At 36.0% G+C, this 27,411-nt stretch overlaps 2 protein-coding genes across 4 annotated transcripts; both read right to left on the bottom strand.

Moving 5' to 3' along the window:
• Positions 1-5,745: 5,745 nt before the first annotated feature.
• Positions 5,746-11,471, bottom strand: LOC143439025 (olfactory receptor 8G50). 2 transcript variants are annotated; one of them, XM_076924745.1, is made up of 3 exons: positions 11,367-11,471; positions 10,025-10,121; positions 5,746-8,746 (listed from the first exon to the last, which is right to left on the bottom strand). In XM_076924745.1, exon 3 carries the CDS (start codon positions 8,729-8,731, stop codon positions 7,793-7,795), a length of 939 nt encoding a protein of 312 aa, XP_076780860.1. In that variant the 5' UTR covers positions 8,732-8,746; positions 10,025-10,121; positions 11,367-11,471; the 3' UTR covers positions 5,746-7,792. The 2 variants fall into 2 exon arrangements, with proteins under 2 accessions (XP_076780860.1, XP_076780859.1); XM_076924744.1 differs by having other exon boundaries at positions 11,145-11,429.
• Positions 11,472-17,680: 6,209 nt separating this feature from the next.
• On the bottom strand, positions 17,681-26,437 carry LOC143438842 (olfactory receptor 8G50-like). 2 transcript variants are annotated; one of them, XM_076924522.1, is made up of 4 exons: positions 26,247-26,437; positions 25,427-25,715; positions 25,085-25,190; positions 17,681-18,896 (listed from the first exon to the last, which is right to left on the bottom strand). In XM_076924522.1, exons 3-4 carry the CDS (start codon positions 25,085-25,087, stop codon positions 17,952-17,954), a joined length of 948 nt encoding a protein of 315 aa, XP_076780637.1. In that variant the 5' UTR covers positions 25,088-25,190; positions 25,427-25,715; positions 26,247-26,437; the 3' UTR covers positions 17,681-17,951. The 2 variants fall into 2 exon arrangements, with proteins under 2 accessions (XP_076780637.1, XP_076780636.1); XM_076924521.1 differs by lacking the exon at positions 25,427-25,715.
• Between the last annotated feature and the right edge of the window lie 974 nt (positions 26,438-27,411).

Here is a 27,411-nt window from a genome sequence, read left to right as displayed (position 1 = left end):
TTCCATCAAAAAATAACCCTAACAGCACAACACCTAAAATAATTCAATGAGAACATCAAGTCTCAGGATATGCCTCCATAGCCATAGCAGTCATAACCAAACACAACTAGCATTCTACCCAAATAAATTAAAAATACGATTAAACCTAAAAACTAACCTCTAAAACCTATGGCAACTAAACAACCTATTGACCTACTTGTTGTGGTAAATACCCAGCCCAAATGTGACCAGTCAAAGAAAACACAACTCAATAATTATGAATATAAGCTACATGCCTAGATTGGGCAGATTCACCACTACACTACTCTATTTCCCAGCTATGAGACTTGTGGGTAGGTATTCCAAGCCACGGGCTTGTCCTTCCACCTCCTGCTCCTCCATTGCCTTCCTCCTCCATCATCCTCTCTCTCTCTCTCTCTCTCTCTCTCTCTCTCTCTCTCTCTCTCTCTCTCTCTCTCTCCCTCTCCCTCCCTCTCCCTCCCCCCCTCTTCCCACAAACCTTTATTTCTCCACCTCCCCTTCTACTGCACAATAACTGGCTCTAGTCTTTATTTTACAAATTAAGGTGGACAGAAGGTTCACTAGAATTCTTCTGTGTACTGATGCACTCCTCCTGTGCAGCCCCTCCCAGGAAAGTGGAATTAGCATCAAAATACAAGGCCAGGGTAACCACAACACCTACTAATAATTAAACCTAGTTTTCCCATGAATAAGAGAAATCGTTAATGCAAATGCTATGTGCTCCATTCAAATAATAAACCTAAAATAAATATTATCAGTCATTACTTCCCCATACTGTTTAACTATGACTAAGGACATAAAAAATCATTACTGTAACTATGAACACCAATGATATGTATTTGAAGAAAACACTCATTACTCAAATTATTAACCACACTTTTATTGATTTTCTATTTCCATCTAATACTTTAACATGATGAAAACTTTGGTTCCTGCTTAGGTGTCTGCCTAACCCTACAAATTATCACTGGTCTACTCCTGGCTATCTATTATAATCTGACACAGTAAACAGCACTTGAAAGATAGAAAAATCATAAGTTGATCCCCTAAACCCTACTCTTAAAAGCAAAGACATAAAAACCTGTAAGTCAAACACTGTGTTGCCTCAGTCCCAGAAAATTAGCTGACCATTTGAACAGATGGCCCTAACTAAACAAACCTTAAGATTCATGGTGTCAGGATGCTATGGGCCCGAGATTAGCTTGGCCAGGCTTTGAACTAACAGCCCTGAGACAGTTGGTGCCAGGATGCTAAAAGTTTGAGATAAGCCTGACCCCCCTTGAACTGGAGCTCATGATATATAGTGTGAAATTAGTTCGAAATAACCAATTATAAAGTGACACACCATCCATCTTAGGAATTTGAGATCAAATGTATCGATGACCTAGTGACCTGTTCCCCCTCCTTCCCCCTTCCCTAACTCCACTCTCAGCCTTCCCCCTTCCCTAACTCCACCCCCACCTGGTTTGTAGATGCCCCCTTAAAAGCTGTAAACTTCTTTTGTGCTTTTGCTGAATTCCGCTGCCCCTGCGCGGGCTTGAAGGAAAGACAGCCCTGGCTAGCCAGTAAACCTCTTGCGATTTGCATCAAGTTGTGTTTCTCGTGAGTGATTTGGAGTGCGTCTGCAGTTCTCCACGGATCGCTGAGGTCCTTTTCATTTGGGTTTTACACACTTTCATCATATTTGCCAATGTTTTACTGACCCTAATTTAAATACTCAGGGGAAGAGTGGAAACTTTTCTGTTACACAAGCCATACATTAAGTGTACCTACATTTTGTGATATGGAATCTTCTCTTCCCTTGAAAACAAAAACAAAAACAAAAACAAACAAACAAACAAAAACTCCCAAAAAAGCACATTACTTTTTTAAATAGGGCTTAATTTTTGGATCACAAGCCCATCATGCTGATGGAAGTATTAACATAGTCTGCCTAAAAGCTAACAGTAATGACTCTGGATATAATGCAATGAAAATGAACTGTTTTCCGTGGTCTTTCTAGAAACACACACACACACACACACACACACACACACACGCACAATTACTCTCCATCTAAAGAGAAATACTCCTGCTTGTTCCTATGCAAGTTTACAAAATACCTTACTAGTGCTCTCACAGCTATCAAAACCATCAAAAACAACCCAAAAAGGTTCTCATAGAGCCTGAGATGTCAAAAAACAAAACAAATCAAAACAAAACAACAATAAAAATCAATTGCTATATGAGATCTAAGAAGAAAGATATAAGCTAAAATCTAAGAATAAGTTGTTTTATTTCCCCAGGAAAAGTTCATGCAATGTCCCTATAAACACATGATTTGAGATATTGATTCCAGTCTGGTATCTTTATGTGGAAAGTTTTAGAAAAGTTTTAAGGTCAAGCCTAGCTGGAAAAGTGCTTGTGTATAAGGTGCGAGGACCTCAGTTTAGATCTCCAGAACTCAACAAACAAACAAACAAACAAACAAACAGCAGCAGCAGCAAAAACAACAACCACAGTCAGAGAAAACAAAAGGTCAAACATGTTGGGTACACTGTAACCTCAGCTACAGCAAGAAGGGTGTCAGAGATAGGTGGATTTCCCGTAGCTCGGTGGCCGGCTAGTCTAGCATAATAGGCAAAGTTCTAGGTCAATGAGATGTCCTGTTTCAAACAAAAAATAAAAGGTTTATAGGGAATGCAACCTAATAACCTAAGAAATTCTTTTGCCCTCCCCTTTCCACACATTGTTATAGGTGTGCTATGTCAGAAAAAGTAATGAACATATGTCAGATTCTACTAAATAATATTAAATTCACTGGGTACAGATGTTTCAATGGCAGCAACTTGCTAAGAAATTGAGTTTTCATTGATAATCTGATGAACTGCTAATTTAGATGTGTCTCTCTCTGTCTTTCTGTCTCTCTATCTCTCTCTCTCTTTGTGTGTATGTGTGTATGTGTGTGTGTGTGTGTGTGTGTGTGTGTGTGTAGGGACACATACCTGTAGAGGCCAGAAGAAGTCATTGAATCCCCTGAATTTGAATTACAGGCAATTATGGGTGCTGGGAATATGTCCTCTGGAAAAATAGAAAGTATTTTAAAGCACCGAGCTGCCTCTCCACCTTTATTTTAGTCTAATCTTAATTACTCTACAATATTAAGTCTTAGATCACATATTACAGAGTAAATATACTGTCAGATAATGACTGCAAAGGGTTTAAGAGGACACTGCTCAATTCAAGAGATTTCAGAAGGCAAGCTTAGAGAAAAGCTAATTCGTCTGTATTGATAAGAAAAGAAAAGGACTGGGCAGCAGTGCAGAACTAGAAAAGCCTGCTTATGTGTGTCACAGGCTTGAGAATAAAGCTACAGAGTTGAGGAGTCCAGCTTCAAAAAAGTAGGGTAGAACTGCATCCAGGTGAGAGAATGGATGGATGATGGATGCATGGCAGGTCCAGATGGGTGAACAGGAGGCTGGGGTGTTGAATAGGCTGGACCAAGAATGGGAAATATGTTCAGCTAATGTCCTGAAGACAGTTGTGGGTTCTCTGTCTGTTGATCCTTGATGCTCACAGCATACAATCAGTTGACCATTCAATGGTAGCTGTTATAATTGTCCACCTTCTAATAAGGTCCAGGTGAAAAAGATACACCCATTCCTTGATATGTCATGTCCAGTAATTCTGGTGCTTGATTTCCTTGATACATATTGTTATACATATCACTGTAGCTTCAATTCACCCAAATAAATTTGTACAGAATAAGTAATTTATCAGTTTGCATTGCATGGATGATGTCCGATACATGGCGCATTCATATATCTACCCAGGTGGACAGTCATCTCCCATCATTAAAGGGATGACAAAAGTGCTTGAAAAATTATCTCTCAGAGCAAGACAAAATCAGGAAGTGTGTTACCTAACCAAGTTACTGAACCAAGTTACCTAACATGGAGTAACCTGGATCAGGGCACAGACTGATGTCATTAAACATGCACTCATATACTGGGGTTGTGAACAGATACAAGTTTAAAACTATATAAAGCTTACTTGGCTAAATGCTTTGCTCCAGTGAGTCCTGATTACCTTTTGCAATATTTCTGGAAGTTTCATCTGAATGCTATCTATAGAAAACACACAGACTGTGGAGCTGAGGGGAGAGTGCAGTGGGATCCCAGTAACAGAATCCAGAACCCCACACATTAAGAAAACTTTCTCCTACTAAAGGGCAGTCCATAAATTCAAGCTCATTTGCAATTTCCAGCGTTTGCTACAGTAAAATTGTACCCCTCATAATGATGATGGATTCCCAATTAAATTTATTTTTCTCCTTTCTTCTCAACCAAGCAAGTTATAAAGGCATCAATTTAGCATCAAGCGGGACAACTCAGAAATAGATGCAGTCTACCTTTTTTCTCTAGTCATACAGGACCATCATCTGCCATCATGGAACAGTGATTATCTTGCTCCTGTAGTCATAGCGACAGAATAAGATGCATAGAATAGCCATTGCTATGGTGATGGGAAAGGGATTGTTAGCACAGCCTAGTAGTAGGAAAGGGAGGGTCTCCAGATTCTTGCCTGAGATTTCATATGCCATTCTGTCCTGACACCCAGCTCTACAGTTTGTCTAAAGGATACAAGAAAGGAAAGATTAAATAAAGACAGGGCCCCATGATGAAGTTTTCATGAGGTCATCTTCTATGATAATACTTTTTAATGAAGATGTTTTGAATGACATATGCCTCTGTAAATAGACTCTTATCCTGTTGTGCCAGGAAACACTTATAAACCCCAAACAACCACTAAGAAATCATTTCCAAGGTAATTACATTAAAGTTTCTTTATTACAAGCTTGAGTTTGGGCTTACTCACTGCTGGCCCACAGGACAGATTTTGGTGAGGCAGCCCTGGACTCTCATCAGGATAAGGTTTTATAGTATAGGAAGAAAGTGAGGGAAGGCCCAGCCTGGTAATCATCTAACTGTCTATTGTAAGCTGACAGGTGGGTGCTCTGAAGCAAGTCCATATACAACCATGAACAGTCTGATAGTACATCTGAAGCAATCAGGCTAATCTTTGATTAACTGTTGTTAGGAAGTAGCCAAAGAATAAGTCCCTCCAAGAACAAGCTTGAGGAGTCCTTCCTGGTAATTGGGTGTAGCCTGTGTTCAACTTCAGGCCAAGCTCTCAGAATTCTTTTATTTTATTTTTCTTTTTCTTTACTTTTAAGATGGAGGCTAGTTCAAGATTGAGTAGGTTTTGCCTCTCAATCTATGTTCTTGTGCTCTTGTAAGTAAATAAATCCAAAAACCACACTGGCAAAAAAAAAAAAAAAAAAAAAAAAAGAAAGAAAGAAAAAAGAAAAGAAGAGAAAAGAAAAAACAAAAAAAGAAAAAAGAAAAAAAAAAGAAAAACCAGAAAATCAAATTATAAAATTCTCATGTAAAATTCTGAGATAACCCAGATCTAGAAAACCAAATGTCTTATTTTTTTACTTATTTGTGGATGTTAGCTTTGCATCTTCAGATATGCGCATTTCATTTAGAATAAGCAGAGAGATCAGGAAATTCCTAATGGAGGCATGGAGAAGATGCAAAACATGGTTGTTTAAAGTTAGAAGGGGAATAAGGAAACTGTAAGCATTAAATTAGGTGGGAGAAGAGAGGTCAGGTTAGAGGAGAAAATATTGGGAGAGATAAATACTACTAAAGATCTCTTGGAAAAGTCACTTAGAAATATATTTACTTTGGGGTTGGAGAGATGGCTCAGTGGGTAAGAACACTTGTTACTTTTGTAGAGAAACCAGAATTGATTCCTAGAACACATATCATCATAGTCACATTTATCCATAACTCCAATTCTATAGAATCTGACTTCCATGTATACCAAACATATTTGTGGTGCACATATGTACATGTAAGCCACACACTTACATAAAAAATAAAATGACTAAATATAATTTTTAAACATTAACAAAGAAACATATCTAGTACTGTGAACACTTTCTTATATGTATATATTAAGATGAAGTTACGCTATAATGGGGCACAATGATTCTGTTATACATAAAAAAAATCAAATGTCTAGAATAGGTTATTTCTTTTGGAATTGTTACCCTGGCATTTTCCAAAGACCTTCAAACATTAAATAATTGCCAATTCTCTTGGTTTCCCTCCAGAACTTGAAAGAGCATTCTTATTGCCAAATCATTCACATACTTGAATCATAGAAAACAGAGATACCAAACTTGCACCCAACTAAAATCTTCACTTCTACAGGGTAGTGGACAATGCGCTAATAGAATATTGGAGCAGCATAATTTGGTTTTGATGCATTCTTAAAACACACAAAAGGACACTGAGTTTGGTATGTAGGAAAGGAGAATGGATCTGGGAGAAAAAGGGCTATATGATAAATAATATGTACAAAATTCTCAAACATGTATGTTTGTGTGTGTATAAAAGGATTTATTAGGAAAAATTTTGTTTGCTTTTTAGATTTGGAATATAAACTCTGCTCGCCATTTATTAGAAAGCACTGTTCCAACTCTAACTTTTTAAATGAATTAATAACCCCTAGTTTAATACTTGTAAAAATGTTCCTTATGAATATGAGATTTTATAATGTGAGTTGAAAAATAATATTATCTCTTTGTCATGGAGAAAATTTGTATAGAATTATCAGGAAAAAACAGAGTTTTCTACTGTAAAGATTTTTTTCATATCATATATTATGAGTAGTGTTTGTTCTTTCTCATCTCCTCCACCAGATCCTTCCCACCTCTGCACCCTTCCTGTTCCACACTTTTTATCTGTCTTTAGAAAGCCAACAAGAAAATAAAACTGCAACAAGACTAATTAAAAGATTTACAACAGAAGAAAGAAAGAAAGAAAAAAGAAAAACAGAAAGAAAAGAGAAATAAAGGAAAAAAGAAAGAAAGAAGAAAGAAAGAAAGAAAAAAGAAGAAAGAAAGAGAATGTATAATAGGAGAGACATGTTCATGCAAACACACACATACACACAAACAAATTGCATGAAAACAGAAAACCGTAACATACAAGAAAAGACCAGCAAGGTTTTAAAAAGCCCCCCCAAACTAATATGAGTCAAGAAGATCTCTAACAATGCCACTGAGTTTGTATTGTGTTGGTCATGTATTTGTCATAGCACCAAACTTGGATTGAGAAATCTGCACAATTATGTGTCAACTTAATTAGTCATGTTTATATTTTGAGTCTGTCACACTATCATGTTATTTAATTCTCAATAAAAAATTTCTAGCTTTTATTTCCCAATGTTTTCTAATATAGAGCTACACAGTTAATAAGACTTGCATATCTCTTTTGTTTTTTTTTTTTTTTTTGGGGGGGGGAAATTATTTATTTCAGAGATCAAACTTTTAGGATGTTGGGTAGTACACTTCTTTGAAAAATGCCAGATAGTCAAGATACCGAGGACATAAAAAGATATGATCATACATACTTATTCCCCAAATAGAATAAAGAACCTTCGCTGAAACACGTATTTTCTATGCATATAAAGCAAAGTGAAGCATAAGATGCTTTGATGAATTTAAATATTAACTTATAGGTTTTTCAGGTTGCCCTCCAGGGTAAACTCTGGGACATTCAAGAATTGTTTCTTTTTTCTTGTGTAAATCCATTCTGCCACCAAAATAATCACATACTAACAATAATTTCATCGCTGGACACACATTTTTGTCTCTGTACACTTTCCTAAACAAAACTCCTAGATATGGTGTATTTTTGCTATGGTAAATATTTCTTTAAACATGAAACTTCTTTTTTTGAAATATCTTATTTAGAGCAAGTTTAACATCCCTATTCCTTAGGCTGTAGATTATGGGATTCAGCATGGGCACAACAGTAGTGTAAAACACAGAGGACACTTTGCCTTTGTCTTTGGAGCTGACAGAGAAGGGCTGTAGGTACATGAATGCCAAGGAACCAAAGAAGACAGAAACGGCAGAGAAGTGGGAGCTACATGTACTGAAGGCTTTGAGTCTGCCATCAGTGGATTTGATTCGGAGGATGCTAGCAATGATGAAGATGTAAGAGCCCAGGATGGTCAACGTTGGAATAAAGATATTGAAAGCACTGAGACACAGGAGTACTACCTCATTGACATAAGTACTGGAGCAGGCAAGCTCCATCAATGGGAAAAGATCACAGAAGTAATGGTTTATTATATTAGCCTTACAGAAAACCACTCTGAGCATGCAGAGAGTATGAACTGCTGCACCAATGAAGCCCATGCCATACACTCCACCTACCATCCAGGAACAGACTCGGCAAGACATGGTGACATTGTAGAGCAAAGGATTGCAAATGGCAACATAGCGGTCATATGCCATTGCAGCCAACATATGACACTCAGATATAACAAAAGCAATGAAGAAATAGAGCTGAGTCATACATTCCTGATAGGAGATGACATTTTTTGTGGCCACAAAGTTCACAAGCATTTTGGGGGTGATTATTGTGGAGTAACAGAGGTCAATGAAGGACAGACTGCTGAGGAAGAAGTACATGGGGGTGTGCAGGTGGGAGCTGAGCAGGATCAGGATGATCATGCCCAGGTTTCCCAGCACTGTAAACAGGTAGATGCCAAGGAAGAGGAGGAACAGGGGCAGCTGCAGTTCTGGTTTGTCTGTTAACCCAGCGATGATGAACTCAGTCACTCTGGACTGATTGCTGTATGCCATTTCTTTCTGAGAGTTCTATTTAAGAAGTAAATAAAAATTAGGTGTTATATATTTATTGTTCTCCCATATACTGAAGTATAATATAGAATTTAAGTATTTGAGGACAGATACTATCATTTTCTGACAATAACTTGTACATATATATACACAGGTATGGGTTGAATGTGTCCCCAAGGTTGTGTTAGGAATTTATGTCTCCAATGTAAGAGTATGGAGAAAGAAGTAGAAGCTTAAAAAGGAGACCACTTTATAAGATCACCTGTTTAATAAGAGGAAACTAAGTCAGTTGTCACATGAGTATATATATCGCATATAAATTTGCTTGGTGTCATTTGCATACTCTAGTGCTCTACTTTGTGTACCCTTTGTCCTTCCTTGTCCAACACAGTACTTATGCTCCATCTGTCATTGGAATTTCAAGCATTCAGGGACTAGAGACAAATGAATTTCTGACAACTATATACTGCCTACTTTAGAATATGCTCCTGTACTAAATTCGCATATAACAGACAAAGACACAGATCATACAATTCTAAGAGTTTCACTGGCAAGACAGCTGGTTTACCCGTTCTCTTTGCTTCTCACAAGCTATCCCAGGAAACACTAGTCCTCATCACAAGACCTGCATTATTTCTTGTAATGTCTTTGTGGCTTTGAGAGCAGTCACAAGCCCTGAGCCATGACAGTTAAGTAAACTAACCTGAATCTGTTTCAGATAAAATTTCTTAGTCCTGAAGCTTCATACTCAGATCTGTTAATACCACATGTCTAATTGAATGTTTTCTAAACTTAGCAGATAATTGTAAGCAATCTTTTCTTCATTAGTTGATAAGTCCCACCACGTGTGATGAATAGGTCATCATCAAGATACCTAAATAGTTTAAGGAAATGAAGTTTTATTTGGATGTATCTAAATAGTGCTATTGAGGAAAAATGACATACACTGAACAATAACTATTTAAAGTACATTGTTTGATCAGTTTATGTGTACCAAAATCTCATAACATCATTACCACAATCTAGGTAATCATTATAAGCATCCTCTACTAAAAGTTTTTAGGTCATTTTTTGCTAGCTTTCTTTAAATGTGTTCAGAATGCTTTTAAAGCACAAATCTACCTTAAGTTCTAAGTATAACAGTTTATCATAAACCACATGCAGTATGCTATACAGGGCATCATACTTTATTCATGTAAAATTAGTAGGAACTAGTACTCCTCCCTATCTGGCCACCTCTCATATTCTAGGAATCAATTTTGTGTTCTCTTACTTGGATTTGACCTTCATACTTACCCTATGTGTATAAAGTAACTAAACATTTCTTCTTTTTTGCAGTATTATTTCACTTGCCATGTCCTTTGCATGTCCATGTTATTTCAAATAAGATTTCCTTTTGGAAATAAACACTGGGTTATTTTCTGAGAATAGGATAATGACTCATCACAAATATTCAATTGCTGAGGCATTTTCAGAGGGTTTTTCTCACAGTGATCTTGCTAGATCAATACAACTGAAGTTTAAATAGTTTTGTATTATCGGGTATCATTCACAAAATTATTTTGAAATTTATAGACTATGATAATGATTGTAAATGTTTCAGGAAGATAGTACATGGAAGTAAATGTGAGTTAATAATAAAACAATTTAATGATGATAAGCAAAAAGGCTGTCATGAGAATTCAAGATAAAAATTCATGGGTGACAGGGTCTCAACTTCTCAAATGTTTCTAATACTGAGTGAAACTGGGAGGTAGAACAGTTGTACTTCAAGATGGGAGGTCCACAGAGGCATGGTTGCTGTATGCCTGGCCAAGAATGTGGCCAATGGATGTTTTTAAAATGAAAATCAAGTCTAGACGGACTAACAGAAATAACATATACACATAAATCTGTTCAGTTTTCAGTGATAGCAAGTATTGCAATAACAAATTTTTGTAGTGAATTTTGGATTTATTAAAATAGCAAAGTAAATTAATGATTTCAAAAGGTTCATTATAAGAAACAGGGACTCTAATATATTGAAAGTGATAAACACATGAGCTAAAAACCACCAGATAAAGTGTATATATATATTATTTAATAAATCTTGTGTAAATTTAAATTATCCACTACAATTTACTGTTCATATAAAAGTTTTTGTACAGATACCTAGTATTTGTACAACCAGCAACAGATCAGTTTTACACTTTTTGTATGTTCTTTTAAACATATTTTTGGTAACATCAAAACTCATTAAGCTTAATAATCAAATAAGTATAGGTAGAAATATGAACATAGAATTTTGATGTGCTATTGGGAATATGAATGATCATTGTCAGCCACTGTGGAGAAATTCTGACATCTGTGGTCTAGAATTCAAGATGGGCTTCTAAAATTCTGAGCTTGGAGTGGTGTGAGGAGAAATGAAACTCACATGCTTATGTTCCTTTTCCTTGGAAACCTGTCTCACTGTGAGATGTGAACCAGTACTCTTCTGTAAAATCTCTCTCCATTCGTTGATGCTGATATTGAACAGTAAGACCTCAGACTTTCTTGTATTCCAGGGACCAGTATGCAAATCTCTCCTTCTGAGTAGTGTCCACACACATACAATTGCATTGTCCAGATTGCCCTGAACGCTTCCCAAGGCACTTACCTGAATCATATTATTGTCACATAGCATTTCATACTCAGTTTTCATTAACATTATATGTAAAAAGAAATTCTCTCAAGGTTTCTTTCCACAAGGGATGGGTTGTTGTGATACAAGAACAATTAAAGTTTCATTTATTATTCTTTTTATAAAACTCATTAATTCCCACAAGTACAATTCTTTCTTCCTCTCAAAATTATATCTACAATTAAGTTAAAGTCTAGAATGCAAGGCTTAGAGATACAGTTGTAGGTGGTTTTTCACAACAATTTGAAAACAGTTTCTGAAATATGGGAGAATATAGCTTAGTCTTTTTCAATTTTTAAGGGTTGGACAAATAGAAAATGTTTTGTAATTGCTATTGAATGTTGTTAAGTAGGGAGTGGAACAATGGCTCAGCAATTCAGACCACATAACTGCTCTTGTGGTGGACCTGAGTTCACTCCACGGGACTCATGTGTTCACAAATGCATGTAACTGCAGCTCCAGAAAAATGAGTCCCTTTTCTGGCCTTCATGGGCACCCATACATTAGTACACATACACCCAGAGACATAGATACATAAGTTGAAGGAAAATAAAATCTTAAGAAAACATTTTAAAAATCATTACATTATATTTTCTTATTGTTTTGTGACATTTTAAAATATGACTTCAGTAGATGAACACGCTGACGTAAGTTTGGAAATGGGTAACAATTGTAGAATTACATGCAACTAAATAAAATAAGGTGTTTTGTATTTTTTTAGTGCCAGGAAGAAAAACAAACAAACAAAAAAACTAAACAAAAATAAAAACAAACAAAAACACTGAAGTAATATAATGTGAGGTGCCAAACAGAGTTAAGTACAGTAAGAAAAAAATGGTTTCAAATGTCCAAACTTCAATAACTTCAAGGACAATATGAATTGACTGGTAGTAGAAAATTAATCAGAATAAAAACTGATATCTGTATTTTGGCTGAGATAGACACCTACCTGGTCTGCTCCCATGAAGACACCATATCCTGAGACATCCTAGGGGAATCACTGTACTCAAAGCAGTGGGTAAAAACCCTCTCCTACTACACTATGCCCTAGTGCTACAGCTGGAAGCCTGAGGCACTCAGGACAAATCAGCTACCCTAAGCCTGACACTCCGAATACCACTCCCCTTATGCCCCTTGTTTGGTCGTATTGTCTGGGGCAGACACCTAGCTGGTCTGCTCCTGTGAAGACACTATATCCTGAGCCATCCTAGAGGAACCAATGCACTCAGAGCAGCAGGATTTCAGAATCTCAGAGGCAGTCTGAGTCCCAGCAGTTCTTTTACCCAGGAGCTCAGGATCACAGGATCACAGAGTCATCTGGACTCTGAAGAGTTCTGACATAAGCAAGATAACTGAAAAGGCAGGCTCCAGTCAGAGACAGTGAGTGCAGGTAGCACTAGAGTTAACCAGATGGTAAAAGGCAAGCACAAGAACAAAAGCAACAGAAACCAAAGTTTCTTGGCATCAGCAGAACCCTGTTCTCCCACCATAAGAAGCCCTGGACACCCTATCACACCAGAAAAGCAGGATTCAGAATTGAAATCACTTCTTATGATGATGATAGAGGACTTTAAGAAGGACATAAATAACTCCCTTAAAAAAGTACAGAAAAACACAGGTAAACAGGTAGAAGCCCTTAAAGAAGAAACACAAAAAAATCCCTTAAAGAACTGTAAGAAAACACAACCAAAGAGGTGAAGGAATTGAACAAAACCATTCAGGATTTTAAAATGGAAGTAGAAACAGTAAAGAAAATGAAAAGTGAGACTACCCTGGAGATAGAAATCCTAGGGAAAAAAACAGGAGTCATAGATGCAAGCATCACCAACAGAATACAAGAGATAGAAGAGAGAATCTTATGTGCAGAAGATACCATGGAAAACATTGACATAACTGTCAAAGAAAATGCAAAATGCAAAAAGCTCCTAATCCAAAACATCCAGGAAATCCAGGACACAATGAGAAGACCAAACCTAAGGATAATAGGTATAGATGAGGGTGAAGACTCCCAACTTAAAGAGCCAGTAAATAACTTCAACAAAATTATAAAAAAAAAATTTTCCCTAACCTAAAGAAAGAATTGCACATAAACATACAAGAAACCTACATTACTCCAAATAGAGTAGACCAGAAAAGAAATTACTCCCATAACATAATAATCAAAACATGAAACACACAAAACAAAGAAATAATACTAAAAGCAGTAAGGGAAAAAGGTAAAGTAACATACAAAGGCAGACCTATAAACTACACCAGACCTCTCACCAGAGACTCTAAAAGCCAGAACATCCTAGACTGATATCATACAGATCCAAGGAGAACACAAATGCCAGACTTTTATACCCAGAAAAACTCTCAATCACTATTGATGAACAAACCAAGATATTCCATGACAAAACCAAGTTTACACACTATCTTCCCACAAATCCAGCACTTCAAAGGATAATAGATGGGAAACTCCAATACAAGAAGAGAAACTACAACCTAGAAAAAGCAAGAAAGTAATCTTCCAACAATCCCAAAAGAAGATAGTTACACAAACATAATTCCACCTTTAATAACAAAAATAACAGGAAGCAACAATCATTTTCCTTAATATCTCTTAACATCAATGAACTCAATTCCCCAATAAAAAGATGTAGACTAACAGACTGGATATGTAAACAGGACCCAGAATTTTACTGCATACAGGAAATGCACCTCAGTGACAAAGACAGACACTACCTCAGAATAAAAGGATGGAAAACAATCTTCCAAGCAAATGGTCCCAAGAAACAAGCTGTAGTAGCAATTCTAATATCAAATAAAATTGACTTTCAACCAAAAGTAATCAAAAAAGATAAGGAAGGACACTTCATACTCATCAAAGGAAAAATCTACCAAGATGAACTCTCAATTCTGAACATCAATGCTCCAAATGTAAGGGCACCCACATATATAAAAGAAACTTTACTAAAGATCAAAGCACATATTGCACCTCACACAATAATAGCAAGGGCACTTAGAGCTATGAGTTATCCTCTTAGTACTGCTTTCATTGAGTCCCACAAGTTTTGGTATGATGTATCCTCATTTTCATTAAATTCTAAGAAGTCGTTAATTTCTTTCTTTATTTCTTCCTTGACCAAGTCAACATTGAGTAGAGCGTTATTCAGTTTCCATGTGTATGTGGGTTTTCCATTGTTTTTGTCATTATTAAAGACCAGCCATAGACCATGTTGGTCTGATAGGGTGCAAAGGATTATTTCAATCTTTTTGTATCTGTTGAGGTCTGTTTTTTGACCAATTATTTGGTCTATTTTGGAGAAGGTACCATGAGATGCTGAGAAAAAGGTATATTCTTTTGTTTTAGGATGAAATGTTCTATAGATACCAGTAAAATCCATTTGGTTTGTAACTTCTGTTAGTTTCTTTGTGTCTCTGTTTAGTTTCTGTTTCCATGATTTGTCCATTGCTGAGCATGGGGTGTTGAAATCCCCCACTATTATTGTGTGAGGTGCAATGTATGCTTTGAATTTTAGTAAAGTTTCTTTTTATGTATGTAGGTGACTTGTATAGATGTTCAGAATTGAGAGTTCAACTTGGTACATTTTTCCTTTGATGAGTATGAAGTGTCCTTCCTTATCTTTTTTGATTACTTTTGGTTGAAAGTCAATTTTATTTGATATTAGAATTGCTACTACAGCTTGTTTCTTGGGACCATTTGCTTGAAAGATTGTTTTCCATCCTTTTATTCTGAGGTAGTGTCTGTCTTTTTCACAGAGATGAGTTTCCTGTATGCAGCAAAATGCTGAGTCCTGTTTATATATCCAGTCTGATAGTCTATGATTTTTTTATTGGAGAATTGAGTCCATTGATATTAAGAGATATTAAGGAAAAATGATTGTTGCTTCCTGTTATTTTTGTTATTAGAGGTGGAATTATGTTTGTGTAACTATCTTCTTTTGGGATTGTTGGAAGATTTCTTCCTTGCTTTTTCTAGGCTGTAGTTTCTCTTCTTGTATTGGAGTTTTCCATCAATTATCCTTTGAAGTGGTGGATTTGTGGGAAATATTGTGTAAATTTGATTTTGTCATGGAATATCTTGGTTTGTCCATCAATAGTGATTGAGAGTTTTGCTGGGTACAGTAGTCTAAGCTGGCATTTGTGTTCTCTTAGGGTCTGTATGATATCAGTCCAGGATATTCTGGACTGATTTCTCTGGTGAGAAATCTGGTATAATTATTATAGGTCTGCTTTTATTGTTTTATTGTTACTTGACTTTTTAAAACTACTTTTAGTATTTTTTTTTGTACATTTGATGCTTTGATTATGATGTGACAGGAGGTATTTCTTTTCTGGTCTAGTCTATTTGGAGTTCTGTAGGCTTCTTGTATATTCATGGACATCTTTCTTTAGGTTAGGGAAGTTTTCCTCTATAATTTTGTTGAAGATATTTACTGGCCCTTTAAGTTGGGAATCTTCACCCTCATCTATACCTATTATCCTTAGGTTTGGTCTTCTCATTGTGTCCTGGATTTCCTGGATGTTCTGGGTTAGGAGCTTTTTGCATTTTGCACTTTCCTTGACAGTTGTGTCAATGTTTTCTATGGTATCTAAGATTATCTCTTCTATCTCTTGTATTCTGTTGGTGATGTTTGTGTCTATGACTCCTGATTTCTTTCCTAGGATTTCTATCTCCAGGGTAGTCTCCCTTTTTGTTTTCTTTATTGTTTCTACTTCCATTCTTAGATCCTGAATGGTTTTGTTCAATTCCTTCACCTCTTTGGTTGTGTTTTCTTACAGTTCTTTAAGGGATTTTTTTTGTGTTTCTTCTTTAAGGGCTTCTACCTGTTTCCCTGTGTTCTCCTGTACTTTTTTAAGGGAGTTATTTATGTCCTTCTTAAAGTCCTCTATTATCCTCATGAGAAGTGATTTCAATTCTGAATCCTGCTTTTCCAGTGTGATGGGGTGTCCAGGGCTTCTTATGGTGGGAGAACTGAGTTCTGATGATGCCAAGTAGCTTTAATTTCTGTTGCTTATGTTCTTGTGCTTGCCTTTTACCATCTGGTTAACTCTAGTGCTACCTGCACTCACTGTCTCTGACTAGAGCCTGTCTTTCCAATTATCTTGTTTGTGCCAGAACTCCTCAGGGTCCAGATGTTTCTGTGATCCTGTGATCCTGAGCTCCAGCTATCTGAGTGCAGTGTCTCCTCTAGGATGTCTCAGGATATGGTGTCTTCACAGGAGCAGACCAGCTAGGTATCCACTGCTCTGAGTGCAGTGCCTCCTATAGGATGTCTCAGGATATAGTGTCTGCTGCTATGAGTACAGTGGCTCCTCTAGGATATCTCAGGATATGGTGTCTTCATGGGGGCATACTAGCTAGGTGTCTGCCCCAACCACAAGGACCTACAGTCGAGTTCTTAATGAATCTTGTTTAAAGGCATTGAAGCTTGCAGGAATGATGAAGTCTAGAAGTATCTAAAGCAATGTAGGCATACCAACTTATCCTAGAGATGGACCAGAAAAGCCAGAGTGATGCTGTTGAAGTCTACAGAAGATGTGAAAGGTGTATTTTTACTAAGAGATGCTGCCCTTTCTGATATGGATCATACTATCTGACAGAACTGAAGTTTCTGGTTTGGAACTTAATTGGATGAAGGTTATAATATAAAGTTTATTGTCTTTAAGACTCCTCCATGCATGTCAGGTTTTCAGAAAAGATACTTAAGGGGTACGAATACTACATGTAATTAGAGAGATAACTACTTTCCAGTTTTAAATTTTCTATATAAAAATAGCACAATAGGGCACTTGTTTATCACTTCTGAAACTGAAATTCTATAATGTTATCTTAGGAAGTTCAGTAGTTATTTTAAGTAGTGAAAAGTAGTATAGAACATTCAGAAAACAGGAAACTTTCAGGAACAAAGATGATGGCAAAGCCACCAAACTGTGCCAGTAACTATAGCACTAGTATATGAACATGGGCAATGTGCAAAGTCTTGTTCAATAATTTCAGTGTTATTTCCCTGAAAGTAGAAAAATATTATTTCTAATGTGTTTTATATTCTTTAATACTTGTCTACAGGTTTAGGAGATGTAGAAGTGATATTTGGGCTTATTCATTTTTGCTAAATCCAGTTAATTTAGAGATAACTTTTTCACATATAGATGACAATACAATTAATTGAGAGGGTAGGATACACACAAAAAATAAATAATAGATAACTTTCTACCATGTGTATTTATTTTCTTAAACAAGAAAAGAATATATTTCTAGAAAAGATCAATATCATACACACAAAAATTATAATGGAGTATAGGAAGACTTTGGTAGTGTTTTGAAAAGTATTTAGAGCTATGGTAGTTAGCTTAAGGATGATAGACCCTGGGAAATCACAGATTTGCTTACATCACGTATCTAAAATTTTTGATCCAATTTTTCTTGACAATTTTTTGATAGCAAATAACTGTGTAATAATGCAAATTTCAAGTTTAACACATATTGTTATCTCAAGGTATATTTCTTTTCAAAATTGTAGATATAAGAACTTTATACTAAGGCAAAATATAATTTTATGTATGAAATGTCTTCTTTCGAAGCAATTTATGTAGAGCAAGTTTGACATCTTTATTCCTCAGGCTGTAGATTAAGGGATTCAGCATGGGCACAACAGTAGTGTAAAACACAGAGGACACTTTCCCTTGATCTTTGGAGCTAACTGATGATGGCTGAAAGTACATAAAACCCAAAGAACCAAAGAAGACAGCCACAGAAGAGAAGTGGGAGCTGCAGGTGCTGAAGGCTTTTAATCTACCATCAGTGGATTTAATGCGGATGATTCTGGTAATGATAAAGCCATAGGAGCTCAAGATTGTTAGAGTTGGGACACAGAAATTAAAAGTACTGAGGCACAGAAGTACTACCTCATTGACAAATGTACTGGAGCAGGCAAGTTGCAGCAATGGAAGAAGATCACAGAAGAAATGATTTACTACATTAGCCTTGCAGAAAAGTACTCGTAGCATGCAAACAGTATGAACTGTAGCTTCAGCGAAGCCTATGCAATACACCCCACCTATCATCCAGAAACAGACTTGGTAAGACATGGTGACATTGTACCTCAGGGGGTTACAGATGGCGACATAGCGGTCATATGCCATTGCAGACAACATGTGACACTCAGATATAACTAAAGCTATGAAGCAGTAGAGCTGGGTCATGCATTCAGGGTAGGAGATGATATTCTTCTCTGTCACAAAGTTCACCAGCATTTTGGGGATAATGACAGTAGAGTAACAGAAGTCAATGAAGGACAGACTGCTGAGGAAGAAGTACATGGGGGTGTGCAGGTGGGAGCTGAGAAAGATCAGGATAATCATGCCCAGATTCCCCAGTACTGTAAACAGGTAGATTCCAAGGAAGAGGAGGAACAGGGGCAGCTGCAGTTCTGGTTTGTCTGTTAACCCAGCGATGATGAACTCAGTCACTCTGGACTGATTGCCTTCAGCCATTGTCTCCTGAACAATTTTTGTAGGAAGTGAGAGAAAGATGGTTTATTACTCTACACTTGATTGTGACATTGAATTAAAATATTTTTATTGAGTTGTCTGTTGCTTTTAACAGTTCTTCATTTGTGTTACCATTAAAAGACATTAACATGAGGCTTACAAATAGATATCTAGTACATATATATTTATCTGTGTTCCATAAACCCACAAATAACAGCTATAACAAATTCTATGGAGTTATCTAGAAATCTCTTGAAATCTCTCAGGTCTATCTTGTAAATATTGTTTTATATTAAAACATCAGGGGCGGTGGTGGCGCATGCCTTTAATCCCAGCACTTGGGAGGCAGAGGCAGGCAGATTTCTGAGTTCGAGGCCAGCCTGGTCTATAGAGTGAGTTCCAGGACAGCCAGGGCTACACAGAGAAACCCTGTCTCAAAAAAACAAACAAACAAACAAAAAAAAAACACATCAGCATCATTCAGGAAAACAAACAAAATTTATGAAAAGCTTTCACCATTAGTTAATGAATGACATAACCTTAAAATATTTATTTAATATCATATGAATGATTTTAATTTGAATAAGTTAAACAAGGCAATAAATATAAGGCACCTCTAGTTATAAATGAAGAGATGAGACTATCTCTATTTGTTAATAATAATGTTCTGCATAGAATGTCTACTTGAGATGTAGAGGAATTTGAAGAAACATTGAAATGGTTTTCAAATGGCAGAAGATTGAAAGGAGATAACCATTAAACCTATTAGTAATTTAACACAAATTATAATTTATTTATATATATTAAATGAAAGAAATATGACATTGCACTTAGAAGAGAAGACATACAGAAAAAGAAAGGCATCCGCATTCCTAAGGCAAGGGAAATAACTTTATGACACTAGATATGCTTTCCAGATCCTTTTAAAACTCAATAATGTACTAGTAAGCTTGATGTTTTTAAATTTGATTTACTTCTATATAAATTATTATATCTCCATTCAGATTATGTGATTCACAAAAATCAGAACCAACTTGAAAAAGGATAAAGGATCTCTAACCTCTTCCCTCTTGAATTTCACTATGATATTGTAATAATCTGCATAGCATGCTACAGTCACAAGTATAGATGGAGTAATCAATGCAGCACAATTGACATGCCAGAAACAAGTTTTATATGTGTGTATGTATATAGATATATATAAAGTTTTATATATAATTATATATATAAATAAAGTTTTATATAAGTTTTATATAAAGCTTTATATATGTGTTTATTATATACATATATATAAAGTTTTATATATAGTTTTATATATATATAAAGTTTTATATAAGTTTTATATAAAGCTTTATATATGTCTATATGTATATACATATACATATATATGCATGTTTTGGGCATAAGGGTTTTTTATTATAAATCAATATGAAAATATTTTTACCATATGGTGCCAGAGTAGATTGGTGAATGTTATTAACATGAAACTTGTTCAGACACCATTAAATCAAAATAATTTAAAAGTGACCTATTGCATCTAAATATAGCAGATAAAGCTATATTCATATTGAGGAAAAATACTGCCACACATTTTATAATTTAAAATTAGTAATCATTCTTATATAAGATCCCAAATCAGAGGCTGTGCTACAAAATTAATAAATTGAGCATTAAAAAAATTAGTAGATTAAGTCTGAAAAAATTACACACAGGACAGAAAATAATTTATATAACATATTCAAGAAATAGAGTTTTAGACAGAATACATGAAAACAAAAAGAGTAAGAAAAGATTTAAGAAAATTTAAAATTTAAGAAAAGAACACCAATGGCTCAGGCTCTAAGACCGACAATTAGTAAATAGGACCTCATGAAATGAAAAAGCTGCTGTAAGGCAAAGAACACAGTAATTAAGACAAAACTGCAGCCTACAGAATGAAAAAAGAATTTTACCATCTCCACATCTGACACAAGGCTAATAATATACAAAATATAAAGAACTTAACAACTAGACGTCAACAAACCAAATAATCCAGTTAAAAATGGGCTACTGCTGTAAACAGAATTATCAACAGAGGAATCTCGAATGGCCAAGAAACACTTAAATAAATTCTCAGTGTCCTTAGCCATCAAAGAAATGCAAATCAGACTACTCTGTCTAATCTGTCTGAATGGCTAAGATCAAAAACACAAGTGACAGCTCATGCTCATGAGGATGTGAAGCATGGAGAACATTCCTGCATTATATGTGGGAGAGTAAACATGTACAGTTACTTTGGAAATCAATGTAGCTGTTTCTCAGAAAATTGGGAATCGATATACCTCAAGACCCAGATATACCACTCCTCGGCATATACCGAAAAGATTTTCCATCCTACCACAACGTTACTTGCCCAACCATATTCATATCAGCTTTATTCATAATATCCAGAAACTGAAAACCATCTAGATGTCCCCCAACTGAAAAATTGATACATTTAGACAATGGAGTAGTATTCATCTGTTAAAAAAAAAAAATGACATCATGTAACTTGCAAACAAATAGATGGAACTACAAGAAGTCATCCTGAGTAAGATAACCCAGACCCAGTCAGACAAACATGATATGTGCTCACTTATAAATAGATATTAGCTGTAAAGATTAATCGTGCTGTAGTCCACAAACCCAGAGAGGCTAAGTAACAAGGAGGTCTCAAGGAAGGACACATGGGTTTCCCTGGGAAGGGGAAATAGAATAAATGTTACAGGCGAACTAAGAGCAGCTGGGGATGGGAACAGGAGGGATTAAGTGAGTGAGCAGGAGACTGCACTGGGAGAGACAACTAGAATTAGAGGACATTTTGGTGGCAAGTTAAAACCCTAGTGCAACAGTAACTGGGTGGAGTCTATGAGGTAACCCTAGTATAGGTTACTACAACCTGGTAGTAAAGGTTGACGCGGAGCTTGAACTGGCCAGCTTCTGTAACCTGGTAAGGCTCCTGGCGGAGGACTTGGGAGACTAACACAGCCCCAAATCTTCGAACTATAATTTGTCCTGCCTGTAAGATGTGCTAGAGGTAAAGATGGCTCAGAACTTCTGGGAGTGGCCAACCAATGACTGGTTAAACTTGAAGCCCTCGCCATTAGAGGGAGCCCGCACCCGTCAAGTTCTAAAATAGAGCCACACATGACTTCCTCAAAAACCCACATCCAAAGATTAGACAGAGCTTGGGAATCCCGCGAATGGGGGGTGGGGGGTGGCGGGGGGGGGAGAGAAGGAATTTAGAAGCCAGAGGGTCAACAACATCACAAGAACAAGGCTCACAGAATCAACTAAGCAGGGCTCATAGAGGTTCAGAGAAAAAACAAAGCAAAAATCAAGGCGCCTATGTGGCTCTGACCTAGCTCCTCTGTGTATATGTTACCGTTTTGTAGCTTGTTCTTGTGGGACTTTTAACAGAGTGAATGGGGCCTGTCCCTGACTCTTTTGACTGCTCTTGGGATTCCTTTGCTCCTATTTGGTTGCCTAGTCTAGCCTTGATATGAGGATGTGTGTCGGGTCTTATTGTAAGTTGTTATGTTTGGTTGATATCCTTGGGAGTCCTCCCCTTTTCTGAAGAAAATGGAGGAGGAGTGGATGTGAGGGAGAGTGGAAGTGGGTAAGAGAAACTGGGAAGAGAGGAGGAGGGGCAACGGTAGTTGGGATGTAGTATAAACCAGAAGAATAAACAAATAAATCAAACTTTAAAACAAATAAATAAAAATTTAAAAATATATGTTTACTCATGTACGTGTCTACATAGTGTACTGCACATGTGTGCAGGTGCTCATGGAGGCCAGAAGAGAGTTACTGACTTTTGAGAGGAGCAAGTGCATTAGTACATGTATTCACTGGGCCATGTCTCCAGTTCAACAAATAAGACTTTCTTATAAACACTACTGTACTCTTGGTAACATTTGTTAAACTTGTATGTCTTATGCTAACTTTGTAAGGCTTTCGATTACTTTGGAAACGTAAGTCTTTCAAAGCAACAGTATTTTAGACGATTTTATTGAATTAAAATTGAAGAAGGGTGTGGATGTGTTCATGATTTAAAAAAAAAAAGAGTTATTCAGGGATGGAGAGATGGCTCAGTTGTTAAGAGCACTGGCTGCTTTTCCAAATAGTAAATGAATAAATAAATAAATGGTCAAATTTGCAATTAAAATGGACAGAAGATGGGGACAGCCATTTTTTTTTTTATTGTAGATGCACATGTGTCCAATAAGCATTGGGAACAGTGCTTTACTGCCCAGTATTAAGAAAATTCAAATCCTAAGTACAATGAAACAACATTTCACACTGGTCAGGATGATGGCAACGAAAGCTGTATTACAGGGATGTCAAGAAATTGAAATCCTCTTATATTTTGGATGGATTTTAAAATAGTACAGAAGTCTTGGAAAACACTTTAAATCACTTCAAAATAAAAAGTATAGATGTATGTTGCACAGAAACCTCAGTCTGGAGATATATCCATGAGAATTAAAAACATTCTCACCGAAGTATATATAGGACTGGTTAAACAGATGTGCTTATGACATCATTAGGCTGAAAATCCCCCAAATATTGATCTACTGATGAACAGACAAGGTCTATTTTATCCATAAATAAAGAGGTTTAAAATCCCTGAATAGACGTCTTCAAAGAACATGAAACTCTGTAAGTGAAATAACCAAGCATAGAAGGCACTGGATTATTGGAAGCCATTTATAAAAATATCATGAACAGGTCGGTCCCACATTTAGAAAGCAGTTTGGTGTCTATGGGGTAATGTAGCATGAGAAGGAAAGCACTGACATCTCACAATTACAAGATTTTATTTGGGATGCAGATGAAAATGTTCTACAATAGAACATGATATGGATGTGCAATTCAGTGAGTGTATTAAAAGCACTGAATTGCACTGAAGAATGCAAATTTTATAATATGCTATACTTTAATACATGTGTCATAAAAGTTAAAACTAAATTAAAGCATTGAAATAGCCTGACAAGGAGACAGATTCAACCACAGCCTGGTTCATTTCTACCTGCCAGGAAGCACTTTCCATCTACTGTCTCCCTGGTCTGTACCTTGCATTTTATATCATATATTCAGGTTTTTCTCAACATTGGGGCATTTCTGTGAAATAGAGCCAACTGTTGTCTTCACTCACTAGTTACACTATCACAGAATCTGTTTATCCCTCCAACTCAAAAATAAAGAAAACCAAATACTTTCTAGCTATCAACACAATACAAGTTAAAGGCAGAAGGTAGATACATAATCTAGGGCCTTCTTTCTATGTCTTATAGCTGAGAAAGCTCAGATAGCACATTCAGCAATTAAGCACCACGATAGAGGAGACTCAACACACTTGAGCCAAATCAACTTCTGTTCACTATATACTAGCTATTATATAATGTGATACTCTGTCATTCCAGCACGAAGCACATACTAACACATAGTAAAACATATACTTCCATACTTTCCACTGATCCCACTGGCCATCTGACTAATTTCCTTTTCTCTGCCTCTTGAAAGCATGTGCTGGAAAACAAAGGTTCTTTACACAAAAGCTCCATTATGTCTTGCTGTGTCACTGTACATTTGACACTAGCCATTGGTGTCTGGCCCAACTGACTAATTGCCCTGACGTCTGACATGTTCTCATACATTCTTCTGCTTTCTGTTCCTTTAACAACACCTTCACATTTGAATGTCTTTGACTTTGTCGGACAGTTCCAAATACCCTCATCCTCTATCAGTTGTCTTAGTCTCCCCTTAGCTGATACAGAGTAATCAGTTTTGCTTGTCTCTTAGTGTTACTGAAGCAGAAATGACATACAACAACTTTTAATAGTTAATATTTATAATTTGCTTAGATTGTGCATATCCAAAAAGTCATGACACCACAATAATCAAGGTAATGAATTGTGTCACCCCCAAAGTCTCCTCACGTACTGTTACAGTTTATGTGTGTTCAGAATGCTTAATTTGATACCTACATTTTCAGGGTAGCTGTACAAATGGCAAATTATTAACTACGTACACTCCTTTGTGCAGAATGTATTTATAATTTATCTTTCCAACTTTAGTCTGATTTTTGTATTGATCAATTCTAATTGACTCTCTGCCTTCCATCCTGTGGTAAGAATTTTTGTATTGTTTCCTGTAGATTTTACTGTAATACTTACCATATTTAAGTACAATAATTCAGTGTCTTCTCTTTTGTCCCTGGCTTCATTCAGTTTGTATAATATCTTCTACATTTGGCCATGTTGATTCTGACTGTAAGATTTCCTTTGTTAGAATAAAACAAAATTGTGTTATTTAAAAAATGATTTTTTAAAAATAAAGTTATACAACAATGATTGAATTACAAAACTACATGTAGACTTTATAATTTTATAATATTTTAACAGATTTATCTACAAAGTATTTAAATAATTATCTTGACAGAATCTTTGCTAAATCTCCATAAATATCTTGTCTGCACTGTACAGTTATGCTTTGTGTATGAAAACTCAGGAAAGTACCTCATAGTTGTATGAACCCAGGAAACATAAAAAACCATGGCTTAGAAGATTGTCTTGAAAAAAGGCATTTTATGAAGAGGTTAGATGACAATCATATGCAAAACTATTCTAAAATCTATAGAGAATTGTAACAAATCCTTGCAGGATGACAGCGCTTCTAGAAGATATTGTTTGCATGTGAATGTGAACTCAGAGTGACAGCCATTCAATAGCGATGAACTGAAATGACAATTTGGGGGTTGAATGTTACAGAGATGCATCACCCAGAGCTGTCTCAGACAACTACATTCTAGAAGGAGAGAGGGAGAGAGACTGATCAAATTCTGTCAAAATCAAATCTTAAAGTAACAGTTTTTTATGTTCAATAGTAGGGATGCACAACAATTATCAAAATATTTAAGAATTTAAATGTTTGATTAAAATGAAGAAGTTGTCTAAATGATGGAAGAAATAGAAACATAAGATAGTTGCCTGGTGACTTGCAGTAAATTCGAGGTGTGGTTTAGATAAACCATTATAAGTTAAATACATCCAGACAAATTGAGTGACTACATTATAGTTAGTTTTATTCAGTTTCTGTCTGACCATAGGATAGCTATAATTAGATAAGCTTTGTGTTAATGTCAAACTAATTTAACCATTAAACAAACCTGGGATAATGTTAGGCTTATACATTTTTTTCTGCATTCTGAAATGTCTCTTCAAAATATGAGTCACCATTTTCAGCTACTTTCCTACAGTATCTAGAGCCTAGATTTCAGACTGTCTGTCTCATTCCTTTGTGCAATGGTGCTAGGAGAAACTGAATTTAGTTGCTTACCTTTTCTCTATTTGGAAACCTTTGTCTCAGTTATGTGTAATCATTAGAGGCAGAGATCTTCACATAAGATCATTCTATAATAGTAGTTCAAAAATAACTCCCCTAGTCTCTTTACTCAGAGGGTCAGGATACAGATTTCAAGTTTTAAGTAGTTCATATATTATAAATCAAGTGCCTTGATTCATAGCTAACTCTCCAAACCCCTTACTGGAATGAAATTAGTGAATTTTTAAATATATAATTGCTGATACACACACACACACACACACACACACACACACACACACACACACACACTGAAAGTCTCCTAGGAGTTCCTATCATTAGTGTGAGCTGCATAGAGTGACAGGGATGGGAGAGCTAAGACCAATTAAATTTTCCCCTGTGACACTCTTTATCTCCCTGTTGTATCTTTCTGTTTTGAAATAGTGATCTTTAGGTTAAGGGTAGAAACTAAGCCCTAGTGGGCTTGGCTGGGTGAAGCATATATGATAATGGTTTTCAAACTAAACATAATTTCTGAAGTACTTGAAGTCATACCAGTGTGTTTCTGTTTATTTGAGGCTCATGGAAACAATGATTTGTAATTTTTATTATTACATAAATACTGTCTTATTATTTATGCATTCCTTTTATGTCTACTTAGTGTTCTCAAGGTATCTTAAGGGATCTTGGTGAAAGGTCAAGAGAACATGTTAACCTAAGTAAATCTGGAACTACATGGAGATTCAGGAGCAAAAACACAGCAAACCTTTGTAATGATTATAGATTACATAATCGATTACTAGTGGAGGTGCTTTTCACAGTTGTCCTAAATGGAAATTCTGAATGCAGTATAACTACGAACCCACAGTGGAGTATGGTAACTAGTTGTCACCAATTGGAGAGTTAAAAATAATCTATGTTGTTTGTGGAGTAAACTATGTGGAAATTAAATAGATTATAAAATATCTGTATGACTGATGTTTAACTCACTATAAGCATACACATAAATTATTGATACATGTTTGAAATGTATCTATATAGAAGGTAAGTGTATATTCATGCCTCCTACGTCACTCTGCTCAGAGAAGTAGAAGCCATGGCATCAAAACAGTAGCGAAGACACCTCTTCCTTTCTTCAATAAAAATAACCAGAGCAACCTAAAGACGTAAATAATACTGA

Source organism: Arvicanthis niloticus, chromosome 26, assembly GCF_011762505.2.
Source record: "Arvicanthis niloticus isolate mArvNil1 chromosome 26, mArvNil1.pat.X, whole genome shotgun sequence".
In the NCBI taxonomy this organism is placed as follows: Eukaryota; Metazoa; Chordata; class Mammalia; order Rodentia; family Muridae; genus Arvicanthis; species Arvicanthis niloticus.
This window is presented reverse-complemented; position numbering and strand designations above follow the sequence as displayed.

What these genes read in the sequence shown, in the direction of transcription:
- LOC143439025 (XM_076924745.1), bottom strand. Translation starts at nt 8,731, where the DNA reads ATGGCATACAGCAATCAGTCCAGAGTGACTGAGTTCATCATCGCTGGG.